Source organism: Pollachius pollachius, assembly GCF_949987615.1.
Source record: "Pollachius pollachius genome assembly, chromosome: 1".
NCBI classification, from domain to species: domain Eukaryota; kingdom Metazoa; phylum Chordata; class Actinopteri; order Gadiformes; family Gadidae; genus Pollachius; species Pollachius pollachius.
Genome location: NC_136934.1, coordinates 1330976 through 1351204, shown reverse-complemented (window position 1 = coordinate 1351204; position 20229 = coordinate 1330976). Strand labels below are relative to the sequence as shown.

The following is a 20229-nucleotide window of genomic DNA, read 5'->3' as shown; positions in this document are numbered from 1 at the left end:
TATTGTAGTTATTGTAGGCATTATTGTTATTGAGAACCAGCACAAGGCCTCTTGAGCAAGATGTCCTTCCTGCGTGTTAATGTTTATCTAATGTCACCATGGATCTCAACGTGTGTGAGTCTGTTCACTGTGAGACTCTGCTTCATAACTACAGAGGAACGCTAATAAAACCAATCATGACCAGCGGAATCTTCCCCTCCTCCCCTCCCTCCCTCCTCCTCTCCTCCTCTCCTCCTCCCCCTCCCCTCCTCCTCTCCTCCCCTCCCTCCCTCCTCCTCTCCTCCTCTCCTCCTTCGCCTCCCCTCCTCCTCTCCTCCTCCCCCTCCCCTCCTCCTCTCCTCCCCTCCCTCCCTCCTCCTCTCCTCCTCTCCTCCTCCCCCTCCCCTCCTCCTCTCCTCCCCTCCCCCTCCTCCTCTCCTCCTCTCCTCCCTCCCCCCCTCCTCCTCTCCTCCTCTCCTCCTCCCCCTCCCCTCCTCCTCTCCTCCTCCCCCTCCCCTCCTCCTCTCCTCCCCTCCCCCCTCCTCCTCTCCTCCTCCCCCCTCCTCTCCTCCCCTCCCCCCTCTTCCTCTCCTCCTCTCCTCCCTTCCTCCTTCGCCTCCCCTCCTCTTCTCCCCCCCCCCCCCTTGTTCTCAACAGAACCAGGAGATCGAGGAACTCACCAAGATCTGTGACGAACTCATCGCCAAGATGGGAACCGGAGACTGAGCCAGCCCCCCGGTCTGGACTGCCCCCCCCCCCCCCCCCCCTTTCCCCCCCTCCTCTCCCTCTCCTTCGCCCCCCAGCGCATGCCTCAGTCAGGACGCCAAACCCCTCACCCCCCGCCAGTGTGCTGATGTCCTGGTCAACAATATATCCAACGTCCTCAATGACCTGCTATAAAACTCTGTTTCGTGCGGTTCTCATGGCCAGAGCAGAACACCGTATATATATAGATAGATATACATACATACAAACAACACGACCGGCATGGCTTGAGCTGGGCTGTAGCTGTGTTCGCTGTGCTCAGTCTGCTGATTGGTCTGTGTTTTCTCCAGCTTTGGGAGACCTGCCAGCTTGTTATTTACTGCATCCTGCCTCAATGTGCATCGCTCGAGAGAAGCGTCCGCTAATGACAGGGATGAGTTCTAACACGCGTACGTTTACACTCGGCTGTTGTAACCCTCACACACTTTGACTGAAGAACACGAAACACATTCTCTCTGAAGTGGCCATGTGCTTCCCTGGAGCGGGAACAGCACCAGGGGTGTTTAATGAAACGTATGTAGGAGAGGACATGGGGTGAGAGGTTGCGTGAAGACCAGCTGAGGGTGGATCCAGGCTGGAGGAGCATGGTGGACCTTATTTATTCCTGTAGGTCAGTTCAACTGGCGGCAGATGCTCTCGACTCGGGACACGACCACATGTCTGTCCAATAGAAACAGAGAATTGTCTCAAGGGGGGGAAGGGGCATTTATTTTGACATCTTGGCCTCCCGACGTGGTAAGATTCCCTGTGTTTAAACCATTACACCCGTTGAAACCAGACGTTTGGGTGTTGGTTTGAAGGGTCCGTGTGGGTCACACAGGCCCTCTCAGGAGGGGGTGGGGTGGGGATACAAAGTGGCTCTGACCGGCCCCGGCCAGAGGCCTGGGTGGGGCCCTGGGGGGCCTGACATCAGGGGGAACTTGACGACTGTGCTGCACAGGCATGGTGAAACGTGGCCATTGGGGAACAGGTATTGACCGTCCTGTGCTGTTCACGCGCCCAGCGAAGAAACTGGAAACAGGACAAAGTTTGCGTCTTCTATTCTGTTTTTATTGTGTTTTGTATTCATTCCTTTTGGGTTTCTGAGACGTGACTGCGTTGAACAACCAACCCGTGATCCATGATGACAGGGAGCCCACCATGAGGGGCTGGGCACCACAAGAGGGGGAGGGAGAGGGGGAGACCCAGGAGGGACACCCAGGGGGAATCAATCCGTCCCAGGCCATCATAGTGCTCCTCAGCATACGGCCTAGTCCCCTCACAAGCTCAGGACCACAGCCTATATGAGACAGGTAGGGGGGGGTACCTGTGGTGAACTAGGGGCAGAAACCGCTCAGGTTTATAGCCTATATGAGACAGGTGGAGGGAGAATTAATCTCATGGGAACTAGGGGCCTATATGAGACAGCTCAAGGGAGAGGGTACCTGGGGGAACTAGGGGCCTATAGGAGACAGGTAGGGGAGAGGGTACCTGGGGAACTAGGGGCCTATAGGAGACAGGTAGGGGAGAGGGTACCTGGGGGCACTAGGGGCCTATAGGAGACAGGTAGGAGAGAGGGTACCTGGGGGAACTAGGGGCCTATAGGAGACAGGTAGGAGAGAGGGTACCTGGGGAACTAGGGGCCTATAGGAGACAGGTAGGAGAGAGGGTACCTGGGGAACTAGGGGCCTATAGGAGACAGGTAGGAGAGAGGGTACCTGGGGAACTAGGGGCTTATAGGAGACAGGTAGGGGAGAGGGTACCTGGGGGCACTAGGGGCCTATAGGAGACAGGTAGGAGAGAGGGTACCTGGGGGAACTAGGGGCAGATGCCTCTCCAGGGACCGTTGAAGTTGAGATCTTCTTGCTTGTAAATAAAGTGTTGCTCATGTTGTCACAGACTAACGTTTTCCTTTTGGAGGTTGGGTTTCCAAGGTACCAGTCTTTGGTGGAGGTTGGGTTTCCTTCCCTGGTTGATGGGCACCAGTGTGTTTAGAACTGTTGTTGTTTGGTTTGAGTTTCCTGCACCTTGTTAATATATCATAGAAGCCATAGAAGAGGTTATATCTGGTCCTTACGTGACCATTCGTCATGTCTTCTTCATTATCGGTCTGAGTTGCTTCACTGTTTCCTGTTTAGTTTTCCATGTATTGTAAAGAAATATGATTTGTCGGTTCTTGAAATGTTATCAATGTCAATTAAAAATGTCAAATGCACACTTGTTTCGCCTCCTGATGAGTCATTGGAATGAAGGATTGGGTTTGTTTGTTTCCCATACTGGCCTGAATAAATACCAATATGTATGGTTTTTGGAATGGGAATCTAGTTGAAAAAAACAATCTTGTTCATCTTCAGCGTTTGAGTCACCTCCTCCTCCTCCTCCTCCTCTCATGTCGCCGTGGAGAGAGGAGTTGAGGTTAGCGAGGTAGATGTCTTTGAGTTTCTCTCCAGCTTCAGGCCTGCGTTTCCCCCTGCTGCCAAACTCTAGCGATGGAACAACAGAGCCAAGCACCGTCCAGAGCGTCTTGGAAATACCCTCAAACTCTTGCGCCCTTAGAAAACATAAGGACTCTTGTGGCTCCATAACTGAGTCATCGGCTGTAAGCCGGCCTGATTAAGTCCATTATGCAGGATGCTTGGTTGGCAGCATTCATGAAGATTATGAAGATAAGACCGCTAATACCCTGAGACAACGGCTCTCTCTCTCTGTCGGCAGGACGTCTGTCCTCTCTCTCCCGTCTGTCCCTTCAGAGGAAGCCGTCTCTCGTCCCCCGTCTCTCTCTCTCTGGACTCCGTCTGACGCCATGAAGACCTCGCTGGCCTTCCTCCTGCTGCTCTCCTTGGCCTGCCACAGTGAGTCTTCTGCAGCCACAGCTTCTTGTGTTCCCTTGTTTCTCTTAGCTGCCTAGCGAGACAAAGGGAGATATCATATTCATAAGGCGACTTCAGGACCCCTCCCAGCATACCTCGTTAAGAACAGAGGACCGTGGAAATGGGGGTCAGGGTGGCAGTGGACGAACATGACGTGATGGAGTGGATTCACCTAAGGGTGATGATGGAACTGGACACGTGTGTACTGGATGTGTGTTTGTGTGTGTGTTTGTGTGTGTTTATGTGCGTGTGTCTGTGCTTGTGTGTGTGTTATTTATGAACGTGTGTGTGTGGGTTGTCTATTGCTTTTTTGTGTGTGTGTGTGTGTGGTTGTTTGTATTGTTTATGTACGTGTGTGTGTGTGTGTGTGTGTGTGTGTGTGTGTGTGTGTGTGTGTGTGTGTGTGTGTGTGTGTGTGTGTTTGTGCCCATAAGTGTTCGGTGTCATATCTCAATATATCGTGTAGGTCTTGTAAAGGCATGTAAGCTTGATGAACCTGTTAGGTTATCGACCTTTCTTCCAAAATGTTTGGATCTCTTGTTCCCCTTCTTTGTACATTTGGATTCAAATAAAAGCATTTAAATGTGTGTGTGTGTGTGTGTGTGTGTGTGTGTGTGTGTGTGTGTGTGTGTGTGTATGTGTATCAAAGACAATGTGAAATGCCCCATCATGATGGCTCTTCATGGCTGTTCCTGCACACAGCTATAGTCTCATTCAGATGCTCTCTCTTGTGCTCTCTGCAAAGGCCACGCCCTCAAGTGTTACACCTGTGTGGCGGCCAATGAGGAGGACTGTAGCAAGCAAGGCTCCGCCCCCTGCCCCCAGTTTGCTGATGCCTGCTCAACCATCACAGGACAAAGTGAGTGACACACACACACACACACAAACAAACGCACACATGCGCATACACATACAGATGCACATAAAACAAACACATACACATACAACCCCCACATACACATAAATGCACACACACACACACAAACACACACACACACACACACACACACACACACACACACACACACACACACACACACACACACACACACACACACACAGGAGTTGCTTATGAGTTTTGGGTTGACTATAGACATACAGATCATGTCACTTGGGTGACACTAGGTGTCAGCAAAACCTTTTTCAGCCTGCCTGGTGGAAAGCAGAGGATGGGATGATGCTAAGTGCGCAGTAATTATGCTGTCGTCACTCATAAAGTATCTGAACCATGTTACAGTCCACACAGCTCAGCCATATTTCACCAGTCGCTCCCTGTTTAAATTAACAATCTCAACTCCAAGGGAAAAGTTGTCCAGTCATCTAACTATATGTGTGCTTTTGTGTGTGTGCGCATGTGTGTGTGTGTGTTTGTTTGTGTGTGTTTGCACATGCAATGCATGTGTGTGTCTGTGTGTGTGTCTGTGTGTGTGTCTGTGTCTGTGTGTGCATGTGTGTGTGTGTGTGTGTCTGTGTTTGTGTGTGCATGTGTGTGTGTGTGTGTGTGTGTGTGCAAATTAATGTGTGTTTGTGTGTCTGTGGTGTGTTTCTGTGTTTCTGTGTGCACTAGTGTGTATGGTCTGTGCGTGTGTGCGTGTGTGTGTATATTTGTGTATGTGTGTGTGTGTGTGTGTGTGTGTTTGTGTGTGTGCTGTGTTTGTGGTGTGTGAGATTGTCTACGTGGTGTGTGTGTGTGTGTTGTGTTTGTGGTGTGTGAGATTGTGTATGTGGTGTGTGTGTGTGTGTGTGTGTGTGTGTGTGTGTGTGTGCTGTGTTTGTGGTGTATGAGATTGTGTATGTGGTGTGTGTGTGTGTGTGTGTGTGTGTGTGTGTGTGCTGTGTTTGTGGTGTGTGAGATTGTGTATGTGGTGTGTGTGTGTGTGTGTGTGTGTGTGTGTGTGTGTGTGTGTGTGTGTGTGTGTTTCCCAGTAAAACCTCTTGTATCGCATGCTCTCATAATTTGAGTTTTCTGGACGTGTTCCCAGCAGTTCCTTCTCACCACAGATGGATGTGTGTGTGTGTACATACAAGTGTGTGTACGTGCGTGTGTGTGTGAGAGAGAGAGAGAGAGAGAGAGAGAGAGGGGGAGAGAGAGAGAGAGAGAGAGAGAGAGAGAGAGAGAGAGAGAGGGGGAGAGAGAGAGATAGAGAGAGAGAGAGAGAGAGAGAGAGAGAGAGAGAGAGGGGGAGAGAGAGAGATAGAGAGAGAGAGAGAGAGAGAGAGAGAGAGAGAGAGAGAGAGAGAGAGAGGGGGAGAGAGAGAGAGAGAGAGAGAGAGGGGGAGAGAGAGAGAGAGAGAGAGAGAGAGAGAGAGAGAGAGAGAGAGAGGGGTATCATGGAGGTCATCTGGTTCATCTGATTCATGGAATCACTGGAAGCTCCTCTCTGTGGTCGATAGCAGAAGTGCTCCAGAAGTGAGCGTTATCTGAGATTGTTAAACTTCTAGATAACGGTCATATAATGAAACGTATTTTCAATGAACCTTGCTACCTAACTAATAGCGTGAATAGTGTACAAATCGAAGCTCTCTGTATTTATTGTTCTCTTATTTATACTCTTCATGTATTGTCCCGTTTTCTCTGCTCTGGGACCAACATTTCCCATCTGGGATTAATAAGTGACAACCTCATTTAATATGTTATTCATCTTTATTTATTTTATTATAGCTGAAAGCCTTGTGTCACGTGACCCTGTGAGGAGGTCAGGTGACCGTGTGTGGAAGTCAGGTGACCGTGAGGTCAGGTGACTGTGAGGAGGTCAGGTGACTGTGAGGAGGTCAGGTGACCATGAGGTCAGGTGACTGTGAGGAGGTCAGGTAACCGTGAGGTCAGGTGACCGTGTTACTAGTCACCTGACCGTGTGTCTTGTCACCTGACCGTGTGTCTTGTCACCTGACAGTGTTTCTGGTCACCTGACCGTGTTTCTGGTCACCTGACCGTGGCCTGGTCACCTGACTGTGTGCCTGGTCACCTGACCGTGGCCTGGTCACCTGACCGTGTGTCTAGGCACCTGACCGTGTGTCTAGTCACCTGACCGTGGCCTGGTCACCTGACCGTGTGTCTAGTCACCTGACTGTGAGCCTGGTCACCTGACCGTGTTTCTGGTCATCTGACGGTGGGCCTGGTCACCTGACCGTGTGTCTAGTCACCTGACTGTGTGTCTAGTCACCTGACCTTGTGTCTAGTCACCTGACCGTGGCCTGGTCACCTGACCGTGTGTCTAGTCACCTGACCGTGTGCCAGGTCACCTGACCCATGCTGCCCCTGTGTTGTGCTGCAGACACGGTGATGAAGTCGTGCTCCTACAAGGCGTTCTGCGACAAGGCCCCCGGCGGGGGCTCCGGAGCCAAGATGGAGTGCTGCAACGGGGACGACTGCAACGGGCCCCACAAGGGCCACAGCCACGGCAACGGCAAGAACGGCGCCGGGGGCCTCCTGGCCAGCCCCGCCCTGATGCTGGGGGCCCTGGTGCTACGCCTGGCCCTCGGGGCCCAGTAGAGCCGCTGGACACACCGCGGCTCCTCCTCCTCCTCCTATCTCCTCCCTCTCTTCTCTTGTCTTCTCTTCTCCTCTCTCCTCTTCCTCCTCCTCCTCCTCCTCTCTCATCTCTTCTCCTTCTCCTCTCCTCCTCCTCCTCCTCCTATCTCCTCCCTCTCTTCTCTTCTCTTCTCCTCTCTTCTCCTCCTGTTCTCCTCCTCTCCTCTCTCCTCCCTCTCTTCTCTTCTCCTCCTCTGCTCCTCCTCTCCTCTCTCCTCCCTCTCTTCTCTTCTCTTCTCTCTTCTCCTCCTCTCTCCTACTCCTCCTCCTCCTCTCCTTAGCCTTTCTTCTCCTGTCTTCTCCTCTCCTCTCTTCTCCTGATCTCTCCTCCTCCTCCTCCTCCTCCTCTCCTTCACCTCCTCTCTTCTCCTCCTCCTCTTCGTCCCGTCCGTCTCTCTTTGTTCATTAATTCACATTTCTGTTCATCCATCCATCTCCTCTGTGGTGGGGTCTGGGGTGGGGGTTGGGGTTAGAAGCGGGACTAGAGTCGGTTTGTAAAGAGAGGTTGAAGTGGGTTTTAGTAAAGAGCGGTGGGGAGGGGGGGAGGTACTGGGGGTGGTTGGTGATGGTATAAGGGCTCTTTGGATGAGAAATGAAATCACACACACACACGCACACACACACACACACACACACTCAATCACACAAACACACAAGCTCACTCACACAAACACACACACATACAAGCACATACACACAAACAGAAACATACACACACTGGGGGTGGTTTGTGGTGGTATTAGGGCTATTTGGATAAGGAATGAAATCACACACACACACACACACACACACACACACACACTCAATCACACAAAAACACAAGCGCACTCACACAAACAAACACATTCAAGCACATACACACACACAGAAACATACACACACTCACTCACAAAAACACACACACACACATGCTCACAAACACACACACGCACCAACACACACACGCTCACACACACAGGCTCACACACACACACACACACACATGCAAGTATACGTGTTGGCTTCTGGGAACTCTATTCCTGTTGTCACCCATTCCAAGCTAAGGGTAAATGATTTATAGAAACTAAGGTCAACGTTAAACAGGGATTAGTGTTTGGTTGTTGGAGGGATTGTAACTATAGGACCGTGTTAATGAGGGTTGACTGCATCCAGTCTGTAAATAAGGGGTTCAGACATCTATCAGGTCTGTGTTAATAGGGTTAGTACATCCTTATGTGAACATTTATATTGAGGTTGAACTCATGAGAAGGGATTAGTGGATCCACTCAGTGCCCGTGAGTCAGGGTTAGTAAATCCTAGGTCTGTGTTATTGGTGAACTCATCCCTCTTCAAAGGCTACCTCTGTAAGACCCTGTTTATCCAGGGTTAGTGCGTCTGTAAGGGTTAAGTATACGCAGACTGCTGTGGTCATGTTGACTGAAGCTGCTCTCAGACCAGTATTGCCACATCTTCTATAAGCTTCCACCTCTCTCTGAGACCACTGGTGTTACCAGATAACTAAGAATATGATACCAATATTAGTCATGGCGCCACAATGAAACACCACAAACGTCATTCCACTCTGGGCTGCTGATTGTGAAGACTCGTTGTACTTGCATGCTTAATAAAAAAAGAGTTTCTCAAAATCGCTGTTTATTTTTGTGTTAGTACGTGTGCGCGTGTGTCAGCATGCATGTGTGTGTGTGTGTGTGTGTGTGTGCGTGTGCTTGCGTTCATGTGCATTTGCATGTGAATGTATGTGCATGCGACACACACACACACACACACATACACGTACGTGCCTTATTGTGTGCACATCTGTGTGAAGGAACAGCTAAATATTACCACACTCGTTTGCATACCGGTGGAGACTGACGTGTGTGTGTCTCTACAGCAGTGGGTGAGGGTGGGTGGGCCTCACACACCCCTCCCCCAGCACCCAATGCCAGCACCCAGTCAGAAGCATGTCTTCAGGAGTGCTGGTCTGTGTGGAAACTTCTTGACTTCCTGTTGCAGGTCTGCCACAGGATGTGAGGTCACTAGTTGTACTCCACCGGCGGTCGACCTCCAACCACTTCCTCTTGACACAGAGACTCTGCAGAGGCACACGGGTCTGGTTATTAATCTACCACCATCTGCACCGCCCGGAGGCTGGTTGGTGCATCTTGCTACATGGAATATATAAATATGGAATATATTAATAGTAGGGGTATAATAGGGGTATAATAGAATATATTAATAATAGGGGTTATATAGAACATGACGGTCCGTTCTTTTTGGTTTGGTTTTGTCCAGCAGTCTGCCTGTCCCGGTTCCTCTGAAATGGTTTTGAACACCTGAACGTCTGCTCAGTGTATTGTAGTGTCAACTAGTTATTGCATTTTGCTGTCGTTCATTCATAACGCAAACGCAGAGAGCAGTTTATGGATTTATGGGTCATAGGTCAAAAATGACTTATTGAATCATTGTTTATTAAAAGTGTGTCCACTTATTTACTTGCAACATAATCCGGACAGTCAAAAAACGTAAAAAACGTTTTTCACTGTATCACTTGACGCAGCATTAGGCCTGTGTGGACCACAAGTCTGTGGTACTCCGTTCCTCTCTTCGTCAATTCGCAGTGTAACAGTGACTCTGTCAACGCCTGTCACATCTATGACAAGTGTCTGATAATATATCCGCCTCCTCATGTGATAATTGTCTGCATGTGTTTATATTTGTCTGCATGTGTGTCAGGGGCGTAGGAATGAGTTTAACATTGGGGGGGACACATATCGGAAACCTGACAGATCCGGTATCATTTTTAGGTGGGACAAATGCGCCTGTCTCCAATATTGGAGGGGACACGTCCCCTCCGTCCCCCCCGGTTCCTACGCCCTTGATGTGTGTGTATTTGTCTGCATGTGTGTGCATTTGTCTGCTTGCGTGTGCGTGTGTGTGTGCGTGTGCGCGCGTGTGCGTGTGCGTGAGTGCGTCATTCTGAACCCGCCGCTAAACGGTGTGTTTGAAATCGGTTCAACATGAACGTCCACATCGCGGTTCAATAACCCGAATGCAAACGAAGGGAGAGGATTCCTCTTCTGCCGCAGAGGGACGGCGTAGTGGAGGAGGAAGACGAGGTCCGGGGGCTCAGCTCACATCCGGGGCGGTTTATTCTAATCACCAAGTGTCCAACCCGGAAAAAGACGGCATTCGGTCGCTTCACTTCAGTCCAGTCAGACATTGAAGGCTATCGTTGGCTCTCCGATAAAGTTTCAATGAAGTGTCACCACTGCGCGGATACACTTCGATCGGACAGTGTCGGATAATGTCGTTTAAAAGGTAAGGTAAGTCATCTCTCTCCCTCGCTCTCACTGCCTGTCTCTCTCTGTCTCTGTCTCTGTCTCTGTCTCTGTCTCTGTCTCTGTCTCTGTCTCTGTCTCTCTCTCTCTCGCTCTCTCTCTCATAAAGGTGCGCTCCCAGCTGGTTTGACAGGTACCTTTTGAATAGGTCCTTTTTCTGCAAACTGTTTAAGTCAGCTTTTTAGACAATGTAATCAATCTCAGTGGTTCCTTATGAAGAGTTTAGTAGGTCTTCGTCATTGAAAGTCATTCACATTTGTTCCATTCAAACACTGCTCAAACCGAAATATAAAATGAATTACGTCATCATGCATTTCTTTTTACCTCCACAAAACTAATCGATACACATGCTCTGTGTGTGTGTGTGTGTGTGTGTGTGTGTGTGTGTGTGTCTGGTGTGGTTTGTGTGTGTATGGTTTGTGTGTGTGTGTGGTTTGTGTGTGTGTGTGTGTGTGTGTTTGTGTGTGTGTCTAGGTGAGATTCAGACTTTCAAAGCACCATAAACTTATTGTTTAAAGACTAAGGTCTCCTCATTCTCGAGTAGGCCCTACCCAATAAGGAACTATCTTTAACATCCTTATAATCGAGTGGACGACAGCTCAAAGTATTTGACTAATTTGATCATTGATGTTAATAAATAAAGTACACAAGACTCCGGAAACAAAGAATCTGTACGTCTTCTGAGACTTCTGACAGGACTTTGTGCTGAGTTCTGATGCTGTGATCGACACCCAATTCACATTGTGCACCGCATGCTATGAGATCTGACACCCAATTCACATTCACATTGAGATGGGCTGAGATGCGTCTGAAAACATTGTCCCATTGTGGAGCAGGGTCATACTGGGAGGTCTGACTGGTGGTAGACTGGTTCGTACTGGGAGGTCTGAGCTGTTGTTGGACGGGAGGCAGCAGGTGGACGTGAGCTTGACCAATGGGACGGGCGCTGAGGTGTTTGTGACTTTAAGAGTTTGGAATAATCCCATTGCCATAATATGTGTACTTGTCAACCATGGTGGACAAAGCGTTTCTATGTAGGACAGATGTCTCGTGTAGATAGCATGGTCTTTCAAAGTAACCAATGAGGTGAGGTTGAGGCATACCTGAACTCATACAATGACCGTCTGTCTATCAGTCCGTGAGAAATCAGACCATGAACCAGTCAGCCCGCATCGAAGCAATCAATGCGTCTCACCATCAACTCCCCTAGTCTCTCCCACTCTCTCTCTGGCCCTCTGTCTCTCTCTCTGTCTCTCTCTGTGTCTCTCTCCATCTCTCTCTCCATCTTTCTCTCTCTGAATCCCATCTCGCTCTCTCTTTGTCTCTCTTTATCTTTGTATCTCTCTCTCAATCTCTCTGTCTTTCTGTATCTCTCTGACTCCCTGTCTGTCTGTCTTTCTCTCTGTCTCTCTCTCTTTTCATCTCTCCCTCTCTCTTTCCGTTCGCCCCCCCCCCCCCCCCCCCCTCTGGATGGTAGAATGTGTGTGTGTGTGCAGAACTGGAGGAGTTACTCTGTAATTTGTGTCTGTGGTGGAGAGGCCGTCTCGGCCGCGGGGGAGCTGCCTCCTTCACGTCACAAGAAAAAAACTGCTGAGCTCCTCTCGCTTTCGCTTTCACCCGCCTGCGTGCGAGGACGCATGAGTGTGCAAGTCAGTGTGTGTGCGTGCGTATGCATGACTGTGTGTGTGGGTGGGTGTTTGGGTGCATTAGTGTGTCTGATTGTATGAGTGTGCATTACAGCATGAGACTACATGACTGCATGGGTGTGTGTGTGTGTGCGTGCGTGCGTGTGTGCGTGTGTGTGTGATTGTGCGCGCTCGTTGGTGCATGCGCGTGTGAGTGACAGAGTAAGGGAAGCGTGGAGGGTATGGTGCACATCATGTTCCCCGTGTACATGACTCTGGAGACTGGGCGGGTCGGGGTGTATCGGGTGTCAGTCAGCCCCGGCCTGAGTCCCCTGACTGTCCCTGGGGCCCGCAGTGGTCAGCCCTAGCAGCAGCATGCCGTACGTGGACCGGCTGAACCGGGTGTGTGGCTTCCTGGACCTGGAGGAGAAGGAGAACAGCAGCCGGTTCCTCAGGAGATACTTCATCCTGGACACGCAGAGCAATGCACTGCTCTGGTACATGGACAACCCCCAGGTGCTGTCCCCACACACACACACACACACACACACACACACACACACACACACACACACACACACACACACACACACACACACACACACACACACACACACACGGGCATAAAAGCATACCCGCATACACAGATAAACACACACATACACACACACACTTGTACACACATTCATAAACATATACACACACGTGTACACACACAAACACACACACCCATGCACATGCACACACCTCAATACACACGCACACACAAGCACATACACACATTTAAACACATGTACAGACACGTGTACACTCATGACCTATGGCGACAAACTGTTGAGCAGACATAAACAGAAAAGAGGAAGTGAAATTGACCAATGGGATCGCTTGACCTTGGACTCTTGGACCAACGGGTGTTTGTGTTTTTGTGTGTAGAATCTGCCGAGCGGGGCCTGCTCCGTCGGCAGCCTGAAGCTCACCTACATCTCCAAGGTAAAGCCCTCCTCTAGAACCCTTCCTCCACCCTTCCTCCACCCAAAGGAGCGGGCACACGCACGCCTCCTTAAACGTGGGAAAACCAGACAAAAACAGAGGATTCCCTCGTTCCCCATAACCAGTGACCCGAGGCCCCTCTGATTATGTCCGGCGTCCCTTCTGACGTCAGGAGCGCGTTCTACGTCAGGAGCGCGTTCTACGTCAGGAGTCTGAATCGGGGTTAGGGGCCGTTGAGCAGCAGGCGGGCCGGGAACGTGATGGTGGTTCTCCTTTTGATATCGCCCACTTATTCAGTCTCTCTCTCACGACCAGTTTGAGCAATGGCCGAGAGCTGGGATCAGGGTGTCACGAGGTGGAGGAGACGTTGGCTTTTCTTTATCGTGCAATAAGATTAACATCGCACTACATGTGTGTTACAAATTTTCTGCACCTACTACTTTGTATTTGCTCTCGGCTCAGTTCTGTATCTCCCACGGGAGCATTCGGTTCTTCACAGCAGAAAGTGCAGGATTCCATTCCCCGACTGTTCTGTGCGTTCCGTCTGGTTGATAGAAGTTAGAGGCCTCCTGAATCACTGGATCTGGGGTGTGGTATGGCGCGTTCCAGGCAACTCGTAACTCGTGTTTTCACAACCTTCTACTCATGAAAGTGCCCTGCAACGGCAGTCAAACCCGTAACTCACTACCCTTGAACTCGTACCAGATCGCTGTAGTCCTAGGCACAGTTTTTGCCGTCACCCACACATAAACAACAATGGCGGCCTCTATCTATAAAATCATAAAATCATTACATGTGAGATAACTTCGTTTTTGAAGATAATTGATTGGTCAGTAGGCCAACTGCTCCGGACCAGGTTAGGTTGGCAGCAATAGACACCATGGTGATACAGCGACACTAAAACCACTTTTGTGGCTTTGAGCGCAACATATCTCGCTAACCAGCTAAACGAGGTTCGTAGCATAGCCCACAGAGCCGCAGAAGGGGTTGTTTTCTTGTCATGGCTTGCCTTGAGCGCTGCCAAATCGTGAGTCGTGACTTCAAGTCTTAACTTACGGGCTGAAAAGTGTCCCTGGAACTCAGTATTAGTTTGGGCTGGGGGGGGGTCTGAGAGGGGGGAGGGTCTCAGAGTGGGGAGGGTCCCGATGTCCGCGTTGCTCCTCACAGATAAGGACTGAACATGCTGACAGCCAATCAGGCGCCGCCCTGGGCAGGTGTCACGGCGGCGATGAGAGACCGTTTGACGTCCTCTGAAGCTGCCCTCCTCTCTCCTCAGGTGAACGAAGCTTCGCTGAAGCAGAAGCCGAAGACGGAGTTCTGCTTCGGTGAGTTTTATTTCGGTTTATCTCGCGGGGGGAAACGTAGTCATGCCTCAGCAGTGACGCATGACGCCCGACCGGTGCTCACTGAAATAACCGCCGACGAGGCGGAGAACCGGCCCAATATATCTGTCCTCCGCAGTCATCAACGCCGTCTCCCGCCGCTACTTCCTCCAGGCCAACGACGTGGTGGACATGAAGGACTGGGTGGCCGCCCTGAACCGGGCCAGCAAGATCACCGTGAGGCGCACACACAGACACACACACGCACAGGCACGCGCGCACACACACACACACACACACACACACACACACACACACATACACACAAGCACACACACACACACACACATAGTCGCACTCGCAGGGAAACACACACAAGCGCACGCACACACATTCGCACATGTACACATACACACACACTGACACACACATGCATGCACACACGCACACGGACACACATTAATGCACACGGACACACACTGGTATTCATTCACACATACACACACATTATTACACACACACGTACACACACACACACACGCTGATAAACATAGACTGATAAACATAAGCTGATAAACACACACACACATGCTGAAAAGAATATAAAATCCTAATAAGCCATCAAAGTCCTTGTGAGCTGCTGTAATAAAGCGATCATAACCAGCCTGAAGCCGGGAATCCCCATTCTTATTAGATTATTACAATCCTGCTTTCCTTCTCTGAATGGGTTCAGGGTGGTCTGCTCATGTAGCGCTCGACATGAAAACCACCCCACGTTCACATGGCCGTGTGTGTGTCTGTCTGGCTGTGTGTTCAGTGGTGCGTTGATTCCATGTTCAGGCTGTCCCCAGATGTCTTAGTGTTGTTTCAGTGTTGCACATGAACCCCCCCCCCCCCTCTCTTCACCTGCACACTGTGACACAGGAAGTAAAGCTGCTTACTCGCTCTCTAACTCGCTCTCTCACTTGTTTCTCACTTCCCCTCGAGGGACCCGAGTTGGGGCTCAGCTCAGCACAGCTCAGAGATGATGTTGTGATGATGATCCTGTTTTATAAATGACTAGGTACTCCTTAAGTCAAATGGGGTCGGAGGAATAGAGAATTGAACTAATGTATAGTTTAATAAAGTGTCGGTAGCGGAGGCTAACTTGCACTAAAGGGCTTCCGGTGCAGTGAGTTACAGTGCACGAGTTCACCTTCCTGGGTTTCGGGCTATAGGCTACTCGTCACGGGCCTTAGCGTCAGCTCAGCTCTGTCAGGTCAGCCTGCTTCTCATGAGTCGTCGTTGAGTTACGACACGAAGACAAGAAACCCTCAGAATGGACAACACCGCAGAAAGAGGATTGCTCACAATCCCATGAGGAAGAGGGCTAGAATGCTAGAATGCTAGAATGCTAGAATGCTAGAATGCTAGAATGCTAGAATGCTAGCTCAGAGCAAATTTTATCTGGAGAAGAAGAATGCTAGCTCAGAGGAGAGTGTATCTTGAGAAGCAGCACCTTTATAGGCCAGAGTAAAGTCTATTTGATCCTGAAAATGATTATAAAACCGTCAACTCCCCCTTTGATCACTTGCAGAGAAAGTCTTAGAAGTTTGGGCTGTTTCAAGTTGAATGGGCGTTAATCTCTTAACAAAATGAAACCCGGGATATACTTGTTAGCTGCATGATCAACATGTCTGAACCCATCTCTGCTCAGGTCGCAGATGACAGCAGTACACTGTCGCGGTCGCACTAACTCAGGTTGAACTCTTGTTGTTGCTACACTGAGCCAATCAGCTCTCATCGTTAGGTCAACCTAGTCAGGGTGCTAACTGCTATTGTACTCTGTCTCTACGTTAAATACAGGACGGTAGTACAAAGTAAAAATAGATCAACGTGTACAATAAGTGCTGAACTCAGCCATGCTGGGTCCATCAGCCAATCAGAAGGCTGATGACCCCTCTGAGCTGCGCAGTTGGACTCTTCCAGTCGCGTGTTGGTGTCCTGTTCCTGTTTCGGATCCTCCCGCCCCTCTCAAGGGCCTTGGGGTTATTGAACGACACTATAGAAATACTAATCTGTTATTACTATCATTATTATTATTTTGTTATTGTTTGAGATCTTCACTTTCTGCTCCTTCCCCGGTCGTGTTTGGGGTCAAAGGTCCCCAAGGGAGGTCTGCTGCCCCTGCGGTCAGAAGTCAGCGCCGTGGTCAGAGACCCCCACGCCAGCAAGAGACAGCAAGCCTACAAGACGGAGATCATCGGGGGAGTGGTCGTGCACACCGCCATTCAGGTGTGTGTGTGTGTGTGTGTGTGTGTGTGTGTGTGTGTGTGCGCGCTCAATTATTAAGATAAGCAAAACAAAGTTATTAAAGTAATTAATTGCATTTTTGATCTAACATTGTAAGATGAATGTGTTCTGTTTGAGTATGACGATGATGATTCTGAGGAGGATGATGATGATGATGAGGAGTTTGATGATGATGATGACGATGAGGAGTTTGATGATGATGATGACGATGGTGTGTTCCAGAATGAGGGGGAGGAGGGGGACGGGCGAAGGGGGAACAGGCCAGGTGTTCTGAGGTGTGGCTACTGCGTCAAGCAGGGCAACGTGGTGAGTAACCCCAACACATGCAGCTCTGCTGAACTGTCCACCACACCACGGGAGTCATGTGGTTCACTGCTGGGTCCTGATTGGTCCCAGGGTCACCTCTGCCTTTTAACAGTTCTGAATCAATGTGCTACAAATAAACGAATAGGCTGCATTTATACTGCGCTATTCTAACCAGTGGCCGCTCAAAGCGCTTCACAATACAGCCTTCATTCACATTCACCCATTCTTGCACACATTCACACACCGACGGCGGTCCCACGCAAGGCGACAGCCAGCTCGTCAGGGTGAGGTGCCTTGCTCAGGGACACCTCGACACTCAAGCTCTCACTCACTCATGATAGAAGTAGCCAGGGGTTCGAACTAGCAACCTTCCATTTACCAGCCCACAAATCCAACATGAACAACATCGGTCAGATACAACATCCACCAGGAGTTTCCTTGACAACGCAAACACAATATGCTCAAAGCACCGCAGATTAATATCATGACTTCAGCTGATTACTGATTAGGTCAATAAAACCCAATGTTGTAGCGATGAAGTAACTAATATCTCCTCCTGTTGGTCCCTGTGGTACGAGAGGGGTGGGAGATGTGGTTAATTCCTGACGTCTCCCTCCTAGTCTCCCACAGTCTTTCCGAACGGAAAGTCTGGCCACAGTTCTGATCCACTGTGACAAGAACCGCCTACCTGTCAGTAAGAGGTCTTGATTGACATGCAAGCGCAACCAATCCAGGGCCGCACATTCGAGACTTGTAGAAAAACAGACGGTTGTGACAAAGTCAGGAATAAACGTGACTCAGCTGTGTCGGGCTAGTGCTATATGACGATGCTAACAGCCAATGAGAATCATGTGGCGTGGTGACATAGTGTCAATGGACCTCCACCAATGTGTGTGTGTGTGTGTGTGTGTGTGTGTGTGTGTGTGTGTGTGTGTGTGTGTGTGTGTGAGCAGAGGAAGAGCTGGAAGCGTCGGTTCTTCACCCTGGACGACAGCGCTGTCAGTTACTACAAGTGTGAGACGGTGAGGTCACACACACTGGAGGACTCTCCACCGCAATGGGAGCGCGCCGTGGCTGTGGTTCATATTGGGATGTGTGTGTGTGTGTGTGTGTGTGTGTGTGTGTGTGTGTGTGTGTGTGTGTGTGTGTGTGTGTGTGTGTGTGTGTGTGTGTGTGTGTGTGTGTGTGTGTGTGTGTGTGTGTCAGGACAAGGAGCCGCTCAGAGCCATTCAGCTGAGGGATGTTCAGAAGGTCCACGAATGTCTGGTCAAATCTGGGTCAGTCCTCCACCTCCAGCCCCCCTCTGTCTGTCTGTCTGTCTGTCTGTCTGTCTGTCTGTCTGTCTGTCCTCCACCTGGGCCCCCCCTCTGTCTCTCTGTCTGTCTGTCTGTCTGTCTGTCTGTCCTCCACCTGGACCCCCCCTCTGTCTGTCTGTCTATCTATCTGTCTGTCTGTCTGTCTGTCTGTCTGTCTGTCTGTCCTCCACCTGGACCCCCCCTCTGTCTGTCTGTCTGTCTGTCTGTCTCTTTGGCTGTCTACCCCATCTCTAGTTTCCTCTCTGTCTCTGTGTGTGTCTCTCTTGGGGTCAGTGTGTGTCTCTCTTGGGGTCAGTGTGTGTCTCTCTTGGGGTCTGCGTGTGTCTCTCTTGGGGTCTGCGTGTGTCTCTCTTGGGGTCTGCGTGTGTCTCTCTTGGGGTCTGCGTGTGTCTCTCTTGGGGTCTGCGTGTGTCTCTCTTGGGGTCAGTGTGTCTCCGTCCTCCCCTCCTCTGTTGGAGTTATCTCAGGAGCCGGATCATGTGACTCTGGCTTTTTGCAGGGATCTTCTGCTGAGGGACAACCTGTTTGAGATCATCACCAGCTCCAGGGTCTTCTACGTGCAGGTACCCCCCCCCCCCCAGCGTTGGACTGTAACGCGCGCTCCCTCTGCCTCGACTGTCATCTTCCACCTCCGTCTGAAGGGAAATTCTCATCTTGTCGGTTTTAGATATTCATTCCACTTTCCGTCTCCTGTCCTCAAAAGGAAAACATTAAGTCCCAAATAGTTTCCGCTAAGGTTAATGTTTAGGAAGGTTTGAAAAGGGGTTAACGGTCTTTCTGTTCTTTCTGGGAGACGCTGTGTAGAAACAGTGTAGAAAAGTGTCAGTGTTGTGCGTGACCTATTTAGATATATTTCTCTCTCTATTAATATACTAGAACATTCTAATAAGTGGCCTCGCGACTATTTTTAGTGGAATAAAAAGGTTGCATTTGGCCAAGAAACCATCTGTTGCCATGACAACAATAACATCCTCTGTTTCCCTCAGGCAAGCAGCTGACTGAGGTTAGGCAGGGCAGAAGGGGAGCTGTGGGTGTGTGTGTGTCTGAGTGTTTGTGTGTCTGAGTGTGTGTGTGTGTGTGTGTTTGTGTCTGTTTAACTGTTTGTGTGTGTGTCTGCTTGTGTGTCTGCAAGTGTTTGTTGTGTGGGTGTGTGTGTGTGTGTGTGTGCGCGCGTGTTTCGGCTCACCAATGGAAAGAGGTTAGGTGATGGGGATAGCTGGGGTCAGATGAGGACAGTGTGTGTCTGGGTGTGTGTCTGGGTGTGTGTCTGCGTGTGTGTGTGTGTTTGTGTGTGTGTGTGTGTCTGCGTGTGTGCTTGCATGTGTGTGTGTCTAGGGTCAGATGAGGACAGTGCATGTATGTGTGTCTGGGGACAGATAAGGACTGTGTGTGTGTGTGTGCGTGCGTGCGTGCGTGCGTGCGGTCAGATTAGGACTGTGTGTGTGTGTGTGTGTGTGTGTGTGTGTGTGTGTGTGTGTGTGTGTGTGTGTGTGTGTGTGTGTGTGTGTGTGTGCGTGTGTCTGGGTGTGTGTCTGCTGCAGCTCACGCCTCTGGTTCCTCTGCCCTCAGACTGACTCCCCGGAGGAGATGAGGGGCTGGATCCGGGACATCGAGGGGAAGATCCTGGGCTTCAGGGGCCCCGCCCAGGTAGGCTAGGCTACGCTAGGCTAGGCTAGGCTACATTAAGCTAGGCTACGTTGTCTGATGGGTTAAAGATGGACGCCTGCTATCCCAATTTAACTTCCAATTAGGAAGCGGTTGTCTTTAACTACACAACGCCGCACACATTACTGTTAACGTTGACGTTGTTCACTAAAGTTAAAGGGTTTTGGTCTGGTACCCCGCCCTGCTCAGAACCCCTCCCTCCCCGCCTGGGGCCGCTGGTCTTCCTGTCTCCATGTCTCAGACCTTCATACTCCCTCTCTCCTCCTCC

At 50.3% G+C, this 20229-nt stretch overlaps 2 protein-coding genes across 3 annotated transcripts in view; both read left to right on the top strand.

Moving 5' to 3' along the window:
* LOC307090252 (transforming acidic coiled-coil-containing protein 1-like) overlaps window positions 1–2933 on the top strand; it is a 29460-nt gene extending 26527 nt beyond the window's left edge. For both annotated transcript variants that reach the window (XM_079756828.1, XM_079756827.1), the window contains exon 13: window positions 637–2933. In XM_079756828.1, coding sequence (XP_079612954.1) covers window positions 637–705 — 69 coding nt within the window. In that variant the 3' untranslated portion in view covers window positions 706–2933. The remainder of the gene's footprint in view (window positions 1–636) is intronic.
* A 7288-nt stretch (window positions 2934–10221) lies between these two features.
* plekha2 (pleckstrin homology domain containing A2) overlaps window positions 10222–20229 on the top strand; it is a gene marked incomplete at its 3' end in the record, with an annotated part of 13183 nt that continues 3175 nt past the window's right edge. The window contains exons 1-11 of the mRNA XM_079750211.1: window positions 10222–10425; window positions 12426–12586; window positions 13004–13060; window positions 14337–14385; window positions 14522–14619; window positions 16525–16656; window positions 16897–16980; window positions 17934–18002; window positions 18187–18257; window positions 18796–18859; window positions 19866–19943. Coding sequence (XP_079606337.1) covers window positions 12446–12586; window positions 13004–13060; window positions 14337–14385; window positions 14522–14619; window positions 16525–16656; window positions 16897–16980; window positions 17934–18002; window positions 18187–18257; window positions 18796–18859; window positions 19866–19943 — 843 coding nt within the window. The 5' untranslated portion in view covers window positions 10222–10425; window positions 12426–12445. The remainder of the gene's footprint in view (window positions 10426–12425; window positions 12587–13003; window positions 13061–14336; window positions 14386–14521; window positions 14620–16524; window positions 16657–16896; window positions 16981–17933; window positions 18003–18186; window positions 18258–18795; window positions 18860–19865; window positions 19944–20229) is intronic.